This window comes from Bos mutus, chromosome 28 (assembly GCF_027580195.1).
Source record: "Bos mutus isolate GX-2022 chromosome 28, NWIPB_WYAK_1.1, whole genome shotgun sequence".
Lineage (NCBI taxonomy): Eukaryota > Metazoa > Chordata > Mammalia > Artiodactyla > Bovidae > Bos > Bos mutus.
In genome coordinates, this window is record NC_091644.1 from 7,829,214 (window position 1) to 7,842,308 (window position 13,095).

Below are 13,095 nucleotides of genomic sequence, written 5' to 3' on the forward strand. Positions count from 1 at the left end.
CATCTCTCCTTCATCCGTAGATCCACACATTTCTTCAAGAGATGCTGCTTTGTTCTTACCAAGCCCCAGGTCCCAGGGAAGAACTAGAGGGGGGACTGTGCTTTGCATCCCTCTAAAAGCCCACCAGTCCATCTCAACTCAGATTCTGCCCTGAATACCAGTCACTCACTGAACATCTCCTCCACGAGGAAGTCTCCAGAAGCCTCAGACTTACCATATTCAAAAAAGGTAGTGACCAACATATCCCACCCCACCCAGCCCACTGTCCACCTCTGCTCTACTGCCTGCTTCCCAAAGGGCACCTCCAGCTAGGGCCTCCCCACTCCAACAAATGCTACTGATTCTTGATTCTGGCCTGCACCTTCCCCCAGCCCCAAGAGACTGGCTGCCTCCTTGGTATCCCTCAGGTCCTCATTCCAGAGGGCTTCGCAGTAGCTTGTTGCTCTCTGAGTAAAGAGCGTTCCATATGATACAAAGCAGCGACTGCAAAGGTCCTGAGTTAGGATTGTCTTTGGAGGACAAGGGCTCTATACAGAAGAGCAATGTGGCTGGGTGGCGGCAGGGAAGCTGGGAACAGAACACATGTAGTTTCCCAGCTGGGACACGGCCGTAGCTGGGGACACGATCATGGGGGTGGGCGATCCACTGGGGGGACTCTGCGCAGGAGATGAGGCAAAGGCTAACCCAAGTGCAGAAAAGAGCCCAAGCTTATCTTGACTACTTAATACCCTCTGGGCTCCCCACTCTCATGACACTTGAGGGCTGCCCGAAGGAGGGGAGAGTGAGAAGAGGGAGGCCAGGGGTGCATCCTGGTCCCCTAGGAAGTATTTCAAAGTGGGAAGAGGGGCAAGGATGTCAGGCAAGGGCGAGGGATGGATGAAACAGGAGGGAATATGAGGGGGACACAAGTTGGTAGTGACCTTACCTTGAAGTTCTCTTCTTTAGCGCAATGGTCTCTAAACAGAGAAAGCAGGCTGTTAGGATGGGGGCATGGTGATGGTAGTGCCACTCTCTCGGTGCCAGGCCAGCAGGAGGGGGTCAGAGCCCAGCAGACTCAGGTGATGCTGAGACGGGGTTGAGGCCACTGAGAGGGTTGTTGGGCTGAGCGCTCTGCCCCCTTCCCGTTGGCACCGTTGAAGCTTCTCTACCCACTCCCTCACCGAACCCCCTGCTCAGCACCCGGGGAAGACCGAGGTTTCCCTATAAATAGACCCCCCAGCCCTCTGCCGGTTGTTCTTCCCCTTCTTCCTCCCTGAGGATGCTGCGCCCTCTCACCCGTAGGAGATCTAGGATGTCTCTCAGTGTGCTGAAGAGACTGTTTTTCTCTTTCCCCTTATTCCTAGGGATACAAAATCAATGCAAGTGAACTATGACCAGTTAAGTTCCCTATGCAGTTGGACACACTGGAAGCCCCCAGTGCAGTCTCCTCCTTGCCCTGTCTCCCCTTTTGGGTATCTTTACAGATAATAATCACATTTTCAAGAGACATGGTGAGAGTCCTTCCTCCCTGTCCTCTGGGGACTGCATTACCATCCCATTAAGCAGCCATATGGGCGATGGATTTTGCAGGTCCCCTCTTGAGAGACAAGGGGGTGCAAATCAATGTTGTATTTTGCTACTGAAACTCACTGAGTGTTCGGCTTCTACCCAAGGACGCAGATCTCCACAGCTGCGACAGGGTGTGGAGAAACATGCTGGGCGCTCATAAGCCCAGCTCTGCTCGGGTCATGAGCAGACACTCAGCATCACTCAGTGCAGGGCTTGCCCGATTTATGCGGGAAAAATGCAACCTGGCCAGGCCATCAGTGCTGGCCATAGCTCCCGCCACCCACCCGTGCCAGGAGCAGCCTCGCCACTTCCGGGGATTGATTTCATCTCATCACATCATTTGGGTAAAAGAAAAGAAATTTCTGTCAGAAGCCAACTCAGCTCCCTTCCCCATTTCTCCAAGAAAGCTGATTCTTAAGAATATCAAGAATGATTAAGTGGAAAAGTACAGAGACAGAAGCAGAGAGAGACAGAGACACAGAGAGGTCACTGCATTTCTTTTCGATCCATGATTTTTATTCTCTCTATAGTCAGTTTTACCCTCAGAGCCTCACACCAGATAACCGGCCAGAATGTGTCTTATCTCAGGAAAGGGCAGAGCCAGGGCTGAGCATCACTGCTTCCTTACCATTGAAGCCCACATTTGTGCTTCTCAGGTCAGAGGAATCGTTATCAAACATGTGCTTCCTGATCATGCAGAACTTCAGGGCCAGGAAGCCGGCCGATATGGCGATGCCCACAGCAGTCCCGATGACGGCATATTTGATATCTGGAGGGCAGGGAGGAATTGAACAAGGGGCTTTAATCAGCCATCACCCAGCAAAAGTCTTCCACAGCTCCCTTTACATCAGAATGAAGTCCAAAGCGTACACTTGGACCTTCACATTACGTAGTCCAACCTGCTGCGTGTGTGTATGTTCGGTTGCTCAGTTGTGTCCAGCTCTTTTACAACTTCATGGAATGTAGCCCACCAGGCTCCTCTGTCCATGGGATTTCCCAGGCAAGAACACTGGAGTGGGTTGCCATTTCCTCCTCCATGATATCTTCATGACCCAGGGGTTGAACCCGTGTCTCCTACATTGGCAGGCAGCTTCTTTACCACTGAGCCACCTGGGAAGTCCCGACCCACTGAGGCCAGCCTAGTTTTCCAGCCTCCTGGGAACATGCTCCTTCCCCACCCCTCCACCCATGGTGCATCTCCTCTCCCTGGAGCTCCAACCCTGGTCCCTGCAGCTGTGGGAATCTTTCCCAAGTGGCTGGTGGCTCCTTTCTCTGTCTTCTTGCAGCCATCCTCACTTATCCCTGCATCAGTTCATCCATGTGTATGTCGATTGCCTGCTCTGGTGAGTGTGCTGACGGCAAATGAATGAGTCCTTGACTCCATCCTGGGGGGCCTGCAATCAGCAGCGGAAGACAAGAGCTCACTCGAGTGCCGAGTGACAGGGTGGGCTGATGTGGAAACTGACAGTCTTCCCAGAGGAGATGACATGGAAGGCGTACCATACATGGAGAGCTGAACTCTGGGGTGGAGAGAGGTTGGGATGGGGCAAGCGGAGGGAGGCACTGGCCAGGGAAAAGCCTGCTATCTGGGAGCTCACGGCTGCAGTGCAGGGCTGCTCATCTCAGAGAGAGTGGACAGAGGTGGCCCTGATGCCTCATGTCCCCTTTGAGGACAGGCTCTCATTCAGTACCATGCCCCCAGGATAGAGCCATGCTAGCCACTCAGACAGGTCTGGGGGTCAGCACTGCCCTGGTGCCACGATGACTGGGAGGAAACGGGCACCAGGATGCCCCACCTGCCCATGCATCTTGAGTTCCTCCTCCTGCCCCTCAGCCCTGCATCCAGAATCCACTGGGCAGCCACCTACCAGCTTCAGCTCTAGCAGGCTTGCCTGTTGCTAACACTTGAGCGGCCCCAACATCTGCAAAGACAAAAGCCCCAAATTCTGGTTAGAACAGAACTGCTGGCCAAGATCAGGCCTGGGGTCTCAGGCCAAAGCCCTGTCCCCAGCCGTCCACTCCAATAGGTCTGGGGAAGTCTGCCACAGGAAACCTCCTGCTTGGCCACCACACTCTGGAGCGACAGAGGTGGTTCCTGGTCGCTACAGTGTCCGGGAGCTGTACTGGGAGGTCAGAACCTCTGCCAAAGCAGGAGTAAGAGTGCGCTGAGCTCAGTTAACCCAGATCCTTCTAATCCCGTTAGAAGACCTTTTTATTTCATTCGTTTTATAAAAGATCTTTTTTTTTAGGTTAACAGGATATTTTAGCTGTAAGTTAAACCAGCTCTTTAACATGGTTTCTAAGGCCCACACTGGGATCCCCGCCTGCCTCTCTAGTCTCTTCTTCACTCCCAAGAACCCTCTCACTCTGGCCAGACTGCCTGATTCCAGCTCCTACCCAGGCCGGGACCAGCTGCCCTTGACCCACATCCTTTGCCCAGCTCTGTCTTCTCCCCTATTCCTCTTTACCTCATCTTGGTTCTGTGTTACTTTCTCCTGACACCCCACACCTGGCTTAGCTGCCCCTCTGGGTGCTCCACAGCGGCTGTACCTACCCCTTGTAACTGACCACACCATTTATTTAAGAACATTACATAGCATTGCTGTGTGCCCGGTACTGCCCCCAGAGCTTCTCAGCTATTCACCCACTGACGGGTCTTCTGGCTGGTCTTCCCACTAGGCTGAGTGGCGCCCTGTGGAGTTCTGTATCCCCAGCCTTTGACACAGTGTCTGGGCCACGGGAGGCATTAACAGACATCTGATGAATGAGTGAATGATGGTAACAGAGCACGCTGCAGGGGCGCTCACTCTTCTAGCCTAGACTTGAAACCTTAAGATAGGAGATGTGACTCCCAAGCTGACCTTGGTCCCTGAAGATGGGCTCTAGAAGAGCTAAGATGGACCCACGGGCCTTGTGAAGGAAAGTGTACGTTAACCGGCCACTTACTCTGAGGCAGACATTGGGGGCAGCACCTGCATTAATTAATACATTCAATAATCAGAGCAAGAGCTCTGTGAGACAGGCGCTGTCGTCCCCACCTTTTGAGGAATGAGGAATCCAGCGCTGAGGACTTGAGGGTGTGCCCAAGGGCCAACGACAAGTGGAAAGCAGCAGCCGTGCCACCTTAACCCAAAGCCCCGTGATGCCTTGAGAACTCAAATCCCAGGCAGCTAACTGACAGAATGATGCCAAGACCATCAAGACCGAGGACCGGAGGGCTGAGACACGGGCAGGTGAGTGGTGAGACCCAAACTTGATTCTTAGGCTCAAATTTCCAGGCAAGGCAGAAGTCCCTGCTGGTCCTAAAAGGGAGCCGCTGACTTCACTGAGAGGGACCACATCTTCCCAACTTAGCTCCAAGAGAAGTCCATCTCCTGAGTCCTGACCTCATGGAGGGCAAACGGTGGCTACTCGGTCACCAAAGTGACAAGACGTGCATGTGACCACGCTCAGTGCTGCCAGGGGTTGGGCAGACGCTCCACGGAGGATTTATTCGCTGCGTGCCCTGGTGGGGAAGGGGCCATTGTAATAGACTTCTGATGGCCTCACCTGGTGATGAAAAAGCTGGAGGACTCTGAAGCAAAAGGACACAGCCGTGTTCTAGTCACTAGTCTTCTTGGAAATCCGGTGACTTCTGTTACTGATGGGCCCACATGGGGCCCATCCACTCACTCACATACCACAGACACCACAGAACACAATATGACCCTGGTTCTATCAGTTCTTTGACGTCCCCACTGAGCTTCCTTGTTTCTCTGCATTTATTCTTCACATTAATCCCGCCACTCTAGCCAGGTTGAAAACCTTTCCGGGGATTGGACAAAGCCTTGTGTTTCACACATGGTAGGGCTAGGCTGCTAGAGTCACTGAACGGAACCGGCTTCTGGGCTGATGCTGGAAACCCTGACATGTGTGCTGCACGCTCACAAGGGGGCCTTTCCAACAGCAGTCTGCCCCACGCGGCCTTTACTGGACAGAAGACAAGGGACAGGGAAGGCAGGCGTCAGAGAGTGGGGCCAGGGCCACTGAGGGCCAGCCTCTCCGCCTGCCCGCTCAGACACAGACACTTCTCCTGGGTCCTCCTCAGGGGTCTTCTCCCCGTGGCCACGGCTCTGCATGACCATCACACAACATAAAATCCTTATATGAGCCTGAAATGAAACTTGAACGGGGAAAGAAGAAAGGACATAGGTCAGAAAGCGCGGAAAGGTGGAAAGAATCAGAGAGAGGCAAGGACACACAGAGATGGAGGGACATACAGACGCTCTGCCAGAGAAGCTCAGGCTGCTGAGCAGGCGAGAAGGGAAGAGAGAGAGAGTGTGTCTGCTGTCCGAAAAGCCTGGCCCTGGCCTTCCCAGCAGCACCAGGCCCCCAGTCTTCATCAGGCTGCCCAGCAAATGCGTCCTCCGGAATGCTCCACTCTTCCTGCCCTTCCCAGGCAGGGGTCCCTGGCTCAGCTCAGCTCCCACTCTCACCCCCACAGGCTCAGGCTCCTCAGACCCCTCCCTCCATGCTCTCTCCTGGGTCCACCCCAAGACAGGAGGCTGCTCCTAGTCCCTGACCCCAAACAGGTTCCCTGGGCCTCAGGGACTGAGTGAAGTCCAAGGTCAGAGACTGAGTGAGTGCCCTCCCTGGGGCTGCAGATCAGACAGCTGCAGGTGCCAAACCCCAAGAGTGGGCCACGCTGTGCACTCCATCAGCCATCTCCCATCTCGGTAATTCCTGCTAGCCATCCAGACAGCCACTTGGCGGCAGCCTTTTCCCTCCTGGGGGAGGGAAATCCTCCAAGCCGCCCTCCTGTGCTCAACATCTCGGCCTTGCAAGCTAAGAGCCCTTGATGAGGACCTGTCAGAACCACACTTACATCGGCTACCCGCACCCCCGCCTCCTGCCGAGATCATCACCTCCCGCGCTGTAGACCCCTGCAAGCCCCCAGGGACGATTTCCCCATAGCTGGAGGATGGATTGCTGGTCTGCGAGCACAGCCAGAGGCCGCCTGACTGCTCCTGCTCAGGTCTGTCAGAGACACAAGAGGAAGCCACACCACATTTTATTTACTGAAATTCTCTGGGTTCCCACATGCAAACATGAATTGGCAGCTTAGTACCCAGAAAACAGTCTCTCAAAACCTGGGGATAGTTCAAGGGGGTTGAGCAGGGGCTGACTGAACCAAGGCTGGTGTCCAGGGGGCACGCAGGGACCCTCTGACTGATAGATTCACATGGCTGTAGTAGGCACATGTGTGTATACATGCTAAGTCGCTTCAGTCATGTCCAACTCCTTGCAACCCTATGGACTGTAGCCTTCGAGGCTCCTCTGTCCTTGGGATTCTCCAGGCAAGAATACTGGAGTGGGTTGCCACGCCCTCCTCCAGGGGATCTTCCCGACCAGGGGTTGAACCCCCATCTTGTGTCTCTTGCATTGGCAGGCGCAGTGCTGCCCAAATCTGGCTTGACCGTCACCACTACACTAGGACTGTCTATACTGAGCCAGGTGCAGAGTGCAGGCGCCCGGTCCTGGGGCACAGCTTTTGCTGGTGTGCAGAGTCGGACACGACTTAGGGACTAAACAGCAGCAGAGCAGAGAGTAGGGTGCTGCCTCTAGATGGGCCTGCTAGGGTTCCAGGGCCTCTACCCACACGGTCCCCATGCACGCTCAGGTCCAGCCCTGCACCCCGGCCCTCTCCAAACCACTCACCTCAGGCTACGCCTGCCCAGAAGATGGTGCTTTTTTCTAAGATGTACTAAGACACCATTACAGCTCTGAGTCTAGAGTGGCTCTTCCTCCCAGGCCCCCTTTGGACAGGCAACTGACAGAGACCTGACATCCCAGCCCTCCCTGCAAAACAGCCAGTGCCCCGCCCCCTCTCTGCAGCCCTGCCCCTCTACAGAGCACGATCTGCTCTCTGCAAGTGGTTTCCCAACAGGAAGGAATCTCCTGCAAGAGTAAACAGTCCTGAAGCCTGGAGCTCCCTGGGTCCCCCTCCTCCAGGACTGGGAGGTTAGCCTCAGAGGAAGACGGAGGCAAGGCTGCTCCAGGGAGTGAGTGGAAGGCACGGGGTGGCCTGCCCCACCTCAGCTGGAATCTGACCCTGAGAGCCCAGCCCCATCAGCCAGACCTCCCGAGCTGCCCACACCTGTCGGGTCCACCCTTCCTGGGAGCGGGCCCTCTTCACCACCCTTATTTGGGCAGAATCGGGCTGTGTGTTTCCAGTTGTGGGGCAGTGGGCGTGCATGCACGCAGATGTCGTTCTATAAGTATCTGGACTAAAAATAGGGAGAGGCTGCCCTAAGTGTTTGTCAACTGATGCCTGGCCATTTTCATCTGAAACTTAAATATTACAGAATGGCTCCTAACTTTAGATCACATAAATTCCAGTGTTCTCAGCTCAAGGAAGGGGTCTCAGATAACTAGAAAAGACATCTATCCTCTCCTAACGAAGTACACAAGGGAATGAAGTATCTTTGGTGTGCTCTGCATGGCCCTGGTGACCAGGGGCATCCAAGTGCTCTTGGACAAAAGACCCTGGTGCCCCACAAAGGAGCTCACACAGTGATGGACAGACAAGACTGACACAAGAGAAGATCAGAGTGCTGTGGGAGATGTTCAGCACCTTCCTGCAAACCCGCGTCCCCAGGAGCTGGAGGAAGTCTGAACAGGGGTGTGTGGGGTGAACACTTGCCGTGGTCCCCCTTTCCTGGGCCTTTGGCTGCAGGCAGCACCTTGGTTTTCTTTTCAGGAAACACCTCCCCTTGATTCCCTTGAGGCTGGTCCCAGGATGGATGTGTGAACCATCCTGATTAGCCAGGTATGACATCTTCCAGTCAGCAATGACTGGTCAAGGGGTGATCCCACTCAGGCCAGTAAGACTCAACTCTGGGACTTTGTGGAAAATATTGAGAAAGAAGAATGTCTTCAGAAATTGGTAACTGTGGGGTTGCGGGAGACCCACAGGCTAGAGGGAACCTGTTGAGGCTGAAATCCCCACTGACTAGGGTCATGCTAGGTTTGGGTTCAGAGAAGGCAACGGCAGCCCACTCCAGTGTTCTTGCCTGGAGAATCCCAGGGATGGGGAGCCTGATGGGCTGCAGTCCACGGGGTCGCACAGAGTCGGACGCGACTGCAGCGACTCAGCAGCAGCAGCAGCAGCAAGTTTAGGTTTAGTCATTAAGTTGTGTTCGACTCTTGCGACGCCATGGACTGTACAGCCCCCCAGGGTCTTCTGTCCATGGGATTTCCCAGGCACAGGGGGCTTCCATTTCCTTCTCCAGGGGATCTTCCCAACCCAGGGACTGAACTCTGGTCTCCTGCATTGCAGGCAGACTCTTACTGACTGAGCCACCAGGAAGGTCAGGCTAAGACCAAACCTAAGACAGGTTTTGAGCCCCTGAATCCAGCTGTGCCTGAAGCACCTCTTCTTGACTTCTCAGCCAGCTCAGTAAGGAAACACCTCTTTTATCTTATAGTCTAACCCGAGCTAAGTAAGTGTCACCTGCAAGCGTCCTGATGACTTAGGTGGCAGGTCCTTCACACAGCAGAGAGTGCTGGCTGTGAACCAGGAGCTCACGGCACAGCCTCAGATAAACCCAACTATGACCCACCAACTAAGCAAAGCCTCGTGCCTCTGGGCCTTTGCACATCCGCCGTCTGATGCAATACCTTCCTCGTCTCCATGGGAAGCTCTTACTTATCCTCCAAGACATAGCACAAAGCCACCTCCTCTGGAAGTTCCCTGCTCTCTGCTGGCTCAGGATCCCCCTGCAACCTTATCAATATCTGCCCCTGCCCTGTCTGTACTGTCCTGCAGAATGTTCTAGGGCACGAAGGACACACTTCCTAGCCCCAGTTCCTCCCCAGGCCCAGGATGATATGTGAGACTCCTCGGAGCTTAGTTTCTCCTCCAGGGAGGTGCAAGAAGAAGGTAAAAGGGGAGAATCTTGAACTGACAGGAAAGATTCCCTGAAATTACTGTTAAACCAGAAGTGGCTTGTGTGATAAGATCAAGTTTACAGCACTAAGTGATATAATAAGGGCTCAGGAGGAAGTGAAGTTCAGCCACAGAGCAGTAGATCATGTAACAGCATTGCTCCTGTGACTCTGAGGCCAGGAACACCTGTGGGCCGTGTGTGAACACAGATGGGACACGTGGCTGCTGTTGCTGTGGACACACCTGAGGCCCTAGTCCAAGCACCACACAGCCAGATCCCACGAGGAGGGAGGATTAGAAAGGGAGTGGACGTGCGGAGCGAGTGGGGATGCTCTCAGTATGCTTCACATCATGAAAAGAGCCTGGACCTCACTCTTCTCACCTGAACATGGGCCCTGACACATAGAATGGACTCACTCAGACAGCTTTCTTTCATCCATCTGTCCCAAACCTTCCTGCAATGGAAGCTGACCCTGGGGTCCCAGTAGGATTCAGGGCACATTTGTCTAATTGGGCTGGTTTGGGGACTGTGGGCGCTGGCAATCCCGTCCCTCCTCAGAGCTCACAGATGGGTCTTCTTCTCAGAAAAATCCAGGTCAATGGCCCTGGCCCTTTTGCCCCTCCCCGGGGCTGTTAAATGCTAGAAATTAGACATGTGAAACCCTAACAGGATGGAGGCTCTAGTCCTCTCCTGAGCAGGATGCCAGAGAACTGTGAGTTGGTCTGGGTTATGCAGCGGCCCCTGTTCCCAGTGGCTGCTGGCATTGCGCTGGGATCTACGGCCTTCCTCTGACATTCTGTGACTTAACCTTGGGCTCCTGGCTCACAAACCTAGAAACCACCTTGAAATTGCTCTTCTTCAATACCCTTTTCCCGTCTCAGTAAAGAGGCCGCAGCTGCCAAACTTCAAGTAAACAGGGCATTGTCATTCCTATCCCATAGCTGTGGGCATTCCTTTCTTCCCGTGAAAGCACCTAGACTTTGGGTGGAACTCAAACCTGCAAAGCTGCACAGGTTTGAGAGATGGAAAACAGAAGGCATGCAGAGGATCTAGAACAAAGCAAAGATGGTTCCACGATGGGCCATGGAGACTGGGCACGCCTCCTTCGTTTCCAGGGATCCCCATTCAGGGCAAGAGCACACTGAACCAGACAGACCTTTCGCTCCCAAACCCAGGTCAGGACCTCCCAGCCCTGGACTGCAGTGGCCCCTGACTCCTGGGAGATGGGCAGTGAGTAAGGAATTCCATGCAGAGGGTTCTTCCCAACGCAGAGAAGCATACAGCTGTTAGCATCCAGGAGGAGTAAGGGGACCTGAGCCAGCCTGGGGCATCCGTGAAGGCCCCAGAAGTGAGCACGTTCAAAAACAAAAGGAAAAGCAGGATGAGGCCTTGGGAATCAGAAAGTGGCTCCGTGGGTCAGAGCCGCAAGGGGCCTGGGCAAACTGAGGCTCTGAGTGCTTCCCAGAGGACGCGGATGGGACAGGCAGCTGGGCAGGACCCGGAAGCAGGAGGCCACAGAAGGCCACCAGAAGGATGGAGGAGCCCATCTGAGGCAATAGAACATGAGGGGAAATGCCTCCAGCTTCCAGAAATAGCCTCATAATTAAGAGGAAAACATTAATGGTGGGTGACCAGACGGTATCAAAACTTGTGCCCACTTTGTTTTTCCTGAGCAATCTTTGCTAATTAATTCTTAAAGATTCACACACTGGGATTAAAACACTCAGCTGCAGAAGCCAACTGATCAATACCTTTCCAGGCTAATGGAGGGGCTGGAGGCAGGGAGCCGGCTCTGGCCCAAGGTGGAAGCAAGGGTGCTCCAGGCCCTCAGAGTGCTCCCGAAGGGGTAGGAGGCCACAGGGAGTTCCAGCCACGCTCAGTGAGGACTGGCGATGCATAAATGCTATCACACCCAGCAGAAGACCTGCTGAATCCTCAAGGGGGTCAGAGGTGCTTGGAAGCTGGGAGGAGCTTGAGGCTGTCCTGGTGGGGTGGGCAGTGATGTGCAGGAAAGCCTGGGTCAGAAGACCCCTAGTTGGAACACCCAGTCAATTCTACACTCACCAGTGGTTGGGATTGCTCCGTCTTTGAATGTCTCTGAGAGGGGACATGAAACCTACCTATGCCTCCATGGTGGATGGGAAGGTGTGATGCTTGGAACCAGAACATCTGTGTCCCCTTTCTGCCTCTGCTCAGCCAGTGGCCATGGGCCCCTCATGGCTCCCAGCTCAGTGGGCCCTGTGCAGTGGGGCTGACCACAGGAAGCCTGCCTGGCCACACAAGGACTGTGACTGCAAGGATCCCCTCACAGGTGGGTGGTGTAGACTGAAGTGTGGGCAGGAACCATCCTCCACGGGCACTTGGCCACTGCTTGACACGGCCTCAGCTTTCCAGAGGGCTGCAGGACAGGCGGGGACAGAACATATCAGGAGGGGCTCTGGAGAGGCACTCGGATCAGAAAGAAGGCCCTCCCCCTCAAGGTCTCAGGTCCCTGCTGTTGCCTCTGAGAGACTGCGGGGTCCCAGGTGGGGGACGGCCCACCCACTCAACACAGGGGCTTCAGACCAGAGAAAGCCTGTCTTCAGGAGCCATCTCAGGGCCGCCTTTGCAGAGAGAGCAGGGGAGGCTGGAAGCAGTGCAGAATAACTAATTAATGATGGTAAAGTATTGTGGAAGAGGAAAGCGTTGCATAACCGCTAAGTGGTGGGGTTATTATTATTCATGCAATATTCATAGTATGCGCTTCAGTCTCTGGGAAGCTTCGCTCTGGAGTCCTCGGGGACTTGGCGGAAGGGGGCATGTGCCCAGGGGGCGGGGCTGTGGGATGACAGCTGGCTTAGCCCTCAGGGAAGGGGCCATGAAGCTGCAGAGGAAACAGCCACACCCAGTCAATGAAAGTCCAGGGAGCTTGGCAACTCCGAGCCGTCTGTGGCCATCATTGGGCCGTACTGTGTGCCAAGGTCTGTGTCAGGCATTTCCACCATAGTTATCTTTTTAAAGGCTGCTTCTAACATTTGCAGAAACCAGGGCACACCACAAATCTAAATGTTTAAAGATTAGAGATCAAGCCACACACAGGGCTCAGCCCACTTCCTCCAGCATGGCCCCGCAGTCCACTGTCCAGGGGTCACCTTCTGGAAAGGAAAGCTCAGCCCTGCCTATGGCCCCAAGGGCTGCCAAGGTCTTCTGAACAGAGCAGGGGGATATCAGGCTTGACTTGGACCTCCTGGAAAGACCAGATCCCCAGGATTCAGGATGGAGCCTGGCTCAGTCTGACGCCCCCAAGGGCCTCACACCAACCAACACCCTGCTCTTCCCATTGGACTCTTGGGCAGCATGAAGACATGGTCCCACACTGGCCACCAAGTAGAGGGAGGAAGTGGAGCTACCCGGGAGTTGGATCTACATAGGAACGCCCGCGACCACTGAAATAAAAGCAGCAGCCTGCCCTCAGTCTGTAGTTCACAGCTCCCCACCAAGCTGTGGTCCCAGTCCCCTCACACTCCACTGTCCAGCACACTCAGACAGGTCCCTCCCTTACGTCTCTGTGCTGACCCAGTTCTGGAACTTTCAAGGATTTTCGAACACAACCAAAAAAAGAAAAATTGCATTTGTATGT

The 13,095-nt window shown here is 54.5% G+C and overlaps 1 protein-coding gene across 6 annotated transcripts in view; it reads right to left on the reverse strand.

The window, feature by feature from the left end:
- TMEM273 (transmembrane protein 273) overlaps positions 1-13,095 on the reverse strand; it is a 34,470-nt gene that overhangs the window by 7,784 nt on the left and 13,591 nt on the right. For 5 of the 6 annotated variants that reach the window (XR_011462982.1, XR_011462980.1, XM_070364625.1 and 2 more), the window contains exons 2-4: positions 3,417-3,470; positions 2,177-2,317; positions 926-956 (exon numbers count right to left, since the gene is read on the reverse strand). Coding sequence is in view for 3 of the 6 variants with exons in the window: in XM_070364625.1 (XP_070220726.1) it covers positions 926-956; positions 2,177-2,317; positions 3,417-3,470 (226 nt within the window). In the remaining 3 variants the exon portion in view is untranslated. The remainder of the gene's footprint in view (positions 1-925; positions 957-2,176; positions 2,318-3,416; positions 3,471-13,095) is intronic. The other variant, XR_011462981.1, reaches the window with a different exon arrangement.